The sequence below is a fragment of the Platichthys flesus genome, chromosome 4 (genome assembly GCF_949316205.1).
Source record: "Platichthys flesus chromosome 4, fPlaFle2.1, whole genome shotgun sequence".
Classification (NCBI taxonomy): domain Eukaryota; kingdom Metazoa; phylum Chordata; class Actinopteri; order Pleuronectiformes; family Pleuronectidae; genus Platichthys; species Platichthys flesus.
In genome coordinates this window covers 28,299,540-28,304,611 of record NC_084948.1, presented here as the reverse complement: position 1 = coordinate 28,304,611, position 5,072 = coordinate 28,299,540, and the positions used below count along the sequence as shown (strand labels likewise).

At 46.1% G+C, this 5,072-nt stretch overlaps 1 protein-coding gene across 2 annotated transcripts in view; it reads right to left on the bottom strand.

The window, feature by feature from the left end:
- Positions 1-4,914, bottom strand: part of ano7 (anoctamin 7) — an 18,693-nt gene extending 13,779 nt beyond the window's left edge. Inside the window, exons 1-10 of one of the 2 annotated variants that reach the window (XM_062386215.1) lie at positions 4,806-4,914; positions 4,127-4,231; positions 3,725-3,782; positions 3,502-3,632; positions 2,558-2,665; positions 2,344-2,480; positions 1,872-1,929; positions 424-534; positions 156-321; positions 1-71 (exon numbers count right to left, since the gene is read on the bottom strand). The exon at positions 1-71 is cut by the window's left edge and continues 20 nt beyond it. In XM_062386215.1, coding sequence (XP_062242199.1) covers positions 1-71; positions 156-321; positions 424-534; positions 1,872-1,929; positions 2,344-2,480; positions 2,558-2,665; positions 3,502-3,632; positions 3,725-3,782; positions 4,127-4,216 — 930 coding nt within the window. In that variant the 5' untranslated portion in view covers positions 4,217-4,231; positions 4,806-4,914. Of the gene's footprint in view, positions 72-155; positions 322-423; positions 535-1,871; positions 1,930-2,343; positions 2,481-2,557; positions 2,666-3,501; positions 3,633-3,724; positions 3,783-4,126; positions 4,490-4,805 lie in introns of those variants that run through there. The other variant, XM_062386214.1, reaches the window with a different exon arrangement.
- Positions 4,915-5,072: the final 158 nt, after the last annotated feature.

Genomic DNA, 5,072 nt, shown 5'->3' with positions numbered 1-5,072 from the left:
CAGACAAACTCCCACCATGAAGACCAGTGTTCCCAGTAGAGACGCCGGTAACAGCCAAGCCGTGTAGAAACCTACAGTCGCCACGGAAACCACCATGTTCACATCAAACGTTGGAAACAGTTACCATGGGAACCCTGGTGTGTCGCTGTGGTTACCGAGCCAGGCGAAGTACAGAGCGATCTTCTCTCCGAAGTACTCCCGGATGTGGTCCAGGGGCTGGTAGCGCCTCCAGCAGGACCAGCGGGCCCAGTGCCAGTACAGGACCTGTCTCAGGCTGTAGGCCTGGGGAGGCAGCGGGGGGGCCGGCAGCTGGAACGCCCCCTGCAGACAGAACATCAGTCAGGCCGTGATGGGGTCATGTAATGGTCATGATGGTCGTGATGGGGTCACGTAGGGCCGGAGGCGGAGCTGGTCGAAACGCACCTCGTGCAGCGGGTACGCAGCCGTGAACACCTGCTCGCTCAGCAGGCGGTCGATTCCCACCCGCCCCCTGTTCACGGAACCGTACGGGGTCCGGGCCAGGATCTCATACAGCTGAAAGAACACCACACAGTCACTGCAGAGACCCCAGACCCAGTCCTGATCCAGGTCCACTGACCTCATGCCAGAGAGGGTAACTAAAGATGGACGACTTGATGACCGGCTCTCAGTCGCCCCCTGGTGTTTGGCTGCAGTATAAACTCCTCCGTGTTAGCATATGGGACATGGACCAAAATAATCACAAAATAAGAGATAAATAAATGTTTATTAAATACGTTTTCTGTTACTTTAGCTCGTTCTTATCTCACTGGTGTAAGCTTGACCACCATGTGGACGACGCCCACCTATTCACCACCACACCTCATCCCGTATCCACACAGCTAGGCAGGGCTATGCTAACAATGCTAGCTGGCTGTTAGAATGAGCCTTCTCAGAAATGCACCCTGATGTTTCCATTCAACTGAGTCTGACAGGAAGGTCAATGTGTGAACAGCAGCAACCCTGTTGTGTTGAGTCGGTGTTGCCTGGGGTTGTGTGTTTATGATCCAAGACACAACACCTGCGGACAACAGGGAGGGGGGGGGGGGGTGGTCGACGAAATGTTGGTGTCATAGTGAAAATATCGTATAAATGAAAAAAGGAGGCTTTATTGTTGTGTTGTATTTTAACTGTAAATTAAAAAACTAGTGCTGTGAGTGTGTGTGTGTGTGTGTTTGTGGGTGTGTGTGTGTGTGTGTTTGTGTGTGTGTTTGCAGTTGGCGTGGCCACCTCCAGCGTTCGTCCATCTGTTGACTGAAACATCCTGGATTCTGAGGACGGCTTTATGAACCAATCAGCCGACTGGGACAGGCTGACGCCTCCACCCAGTCGAGGAATCCTGTTCAGACCAGGATCAGGTTGTGATGATGGGATTTCACTAAAATTCCCCAAAACTGTTATTAAGTTTCAAACATGACAGAAAAGAAGGAATGTGCTCAGGTTCTTAATTTCTTCATGTAACTGTCATTTAAACAAACTCCACTTTACGAGTGAAACGAGACCAAAGAGAAAAAGGCATTTTATTCTTCAGCGAATTTTTGGTTTGTTTGCCTGTTTTTGCTTCTCGACTTTATGAAAAACTTTAATTGACAAACAAAGAATCTCAAAGAAGATGTTTGTTGAGTTGTTGAGGGAAAGTCTGAATGTTTCACTCGTTCATGTGGTGGATGTGTCCAGGGAGTTTCTCAGATATATTTGATCATGGAGTTTGCAGTGTGATCACATGTTCCTGTTAAAGTTTATATAATCAAGTGAGTGACACACGGACGCCTCCAGGCAGACAGATGTGGCCACACGTCTGGTGTTTGACAGGTTGCATGTGTATGTATTTTACTGAAGGTTCCTGAACTCACCACCTGGTGTCTCTGAGTCGTCTTGAAAAACGTCTCTTTGTTGTCGCTTCCCAGAAACCTGGGAAAGAAGATTTATCAAACTTAAAACAATGTTAGTTTTGATTCCATTTATATTTGATCTTCTGTATACATCTGTTCAGTGTATTATTGGCTGTGCTCTGTTCTGCTGTGATTCAGTAACTTTCTCCGTTGTGGGACTAATAAAGGATTATCTTATCTTATCTTACCACCTCTTATCTTTAATTCTTCTAATTCAGCTTCCTTCCATTACAACTTCTTTCAGTAGCTACTTTAAAAGTTTTAATTTCATTAACATTAAAGACACTTTATCTAGTGTAAACAACCAGTCACTATTTTACAACTGAAGCATCTGTTAATGATTCAAAAGGCTTTGGACTAAAACAAGTTCTAATTTCCCAAAGAAGTAATGTGTGTCCAGAGCGTCTGATGAACTGAATATTTGTGAGTTGACCTCTGCAGCTTGTTGGGCCTGAACTGACAGGTGTAGTAGCACAGTGGGGGGTTGGGGACATCCTGGGACAGAGGGTTAGGGAGGGACAACCAGGACAGAACCTGCTCAGACCAGGACATGTTTGGGGAGTTGACCACCTGCGGGAGAAAACAGGTGAAAACAGATGAGGAGACTGATTTGTGTTTGGACAGAGGTGGAGGACGAGGTGTTATACCTGCAGAGGGACTCTCAGACTGATCTCCTCGGCGTAATAACAGAGGACGCTCCATGGAGCGCTGAGGAGGACGAAACAAATCCTAATCTTTGTCTGATGGACTATCTTCTGCAGAGACAAACAGGAACTGATTCAATCATCTGTGTCCAACAGAGACAGGTTCAGACCAGTTCAGGACTCTTCAGTCTCCTCTGTGGAGTCCCACAAGGTTCAATACCATGTCCACTCCCTGTCTCTGTTTATATGGCTCTCATACAGTTAATGAATATGTTTCTTATCAAACATCACATCAACACCACAATATGAACTGATAGACGTATGTGACCGTGGGAAAATGATCGTTGTTGTGCTGCCCCCTGCAGGCTCCTGCAGATGTGTTTAATGCACAGCTGGGTCAGTTTAATGTTAATTTGTTCATGTTGTGCAGAATCACCAGAAAGATGATTGATAAAAATTCAACAACAATGTGAACAGACACAGAGGCTGAAATGAAATGAGTCCATGACGTCACCAGCTTGTCCCGCCCCTACCATCGCATCATTAGCATTAATGAGCCGCTGCACCTACTAAGACTTACCTGCCTGCTCAAGATGTTAGCTGATAGCCAGCTAGCAAATCCCTTATGTCTAATTAAATAAAAATGGAGGTTTAACGTTTTTTTAATAGTTGTACTGTTTGATATTTGCCTGAGTTGAAGCCGGGTGTTCATTGATTCTCATCATGGTTACATCATGATTCCATGTCTGCCGCCAAGAAGCGTAGCTGACGGGTAAACGTGGCGTTGGGAAAGAGTTTCTGTGGAACCACTTTCAGAAATGATCAGAAGTCAGTGGCTGCTCCACCCGTCTGGGTTTAAAGACATCAGGAACAGCAGCTCTCATCTTCTTGTTTGTTGACTCAGGGAAATGCTCAGACGACTTCCTGGAGGTGTTTGTTTTACTCACCTGTTCCTGCAGCAGCCCACAGAGTTTCAGTTTCCCCAGAAACTCCTCCCTCCACTTCCGGTGGGCGGGATTAACACCGACACTCTGCTCGTTCTGGGAGATCCGAGGCTCCTCCCACACCAACACGTAATCTGTCCAACAGGAGCACATCAGTCAGAGTGATGTCATGACTTCTGAACCCCCCCCAGGCGTTGAACCTGAAGATAAACCCTCGTTCACTCACCGACTCGAGTCGCTCTGTCGCTGAACACGTTCCGGTCTGGAGGTTGAACAGGTGCACTCTGGGAAATTAAAACTGACTCAGCACAAGTCAACATTTAAAAGTGAAGAACGTTTGCTGTGATGAACAAAGGTTCGAGACACAGCGTAAAGTGTAAAGTAAAGTGTAAAGTAAAGTGTAAAGTAACTAAACTACGTGTTTACAGCAGCAGGTTAACGCTCACAGGAAGTTGTCATGAGTTAATCACACTGGACTTCCTGCAGCTTCATGTCTCCGTCCATGTTAATGACACCGATGACAAACATCTACTGTTCTTCATCCGCTCAGTGTGATGTCATCACACACTTCCTGTTTCCTGTTTCCTGTTTCCTGCTGAACCCAACTTGGATGATGCTAATCAGTTACCATGGTGATGCTGCCATAGCTGTTCTCCTGCTTGGTTTCCATGACGATGAGGGTGGTGCTGTCCTCCATCTGACCCCCCCCCCTCCACATGCTCCTGCTGCAGACCTGAACACACAGACACACACACACATACACACACACACACACACACACACACACACACACACACACACACAGACACACACACACACACACAGTCACACACACAGACACACACACACAGTCACAAACACACAGTCAAAGTCACAGACATACAGACAGTCACACACAGTCACACACACACACACACATACAGACACACACACACAGCGACACACAAACACACACAGGCACAAACATACAGTCAAAGACATACACACATACACACACAGACAGCCACACAGTCACACACATACACACACACATTGTCACATAAACACACGCACAAACAGTCACACACACACACACACACACACACATACTTGACCATATCAATAAAATATCAGCATCTTATTTCATACAAAAATCATCCAACATAACAAGTCCTGTAATAATAACAATACTAATAAATATAAATATTGAAGTTTTATCATATTTCTGTCAGAATATAGAGACATATGTACCTTTATTTAAATTAATTAATTTATATTTGACACATATAATAACTAATAAAGCACAGGCTGAAGTCGAGGAAACCAACCCTGACAGGACGAAGACCTGGATCAGCTGATCTCCAACAGACTCTGGATCAGGTTCCTACCTGAAGACGGACAGAGCTCAGGTGAGGTTCAGGATGGCAGCTCCGCTCACTCTGTGTGTGTGTGTGTGTGTGTGTGTGCGTGAGTGTGAGTGTGTGAGTGTGAGTGTGAATGTGAGTGTGAGGTGTGCGAGGACACTGCTGGAAGCTCCACCTCCCAGGCGTGTCCTCTGCCGTTAAAACAAACACAAATCAATGAGTTCATATAAG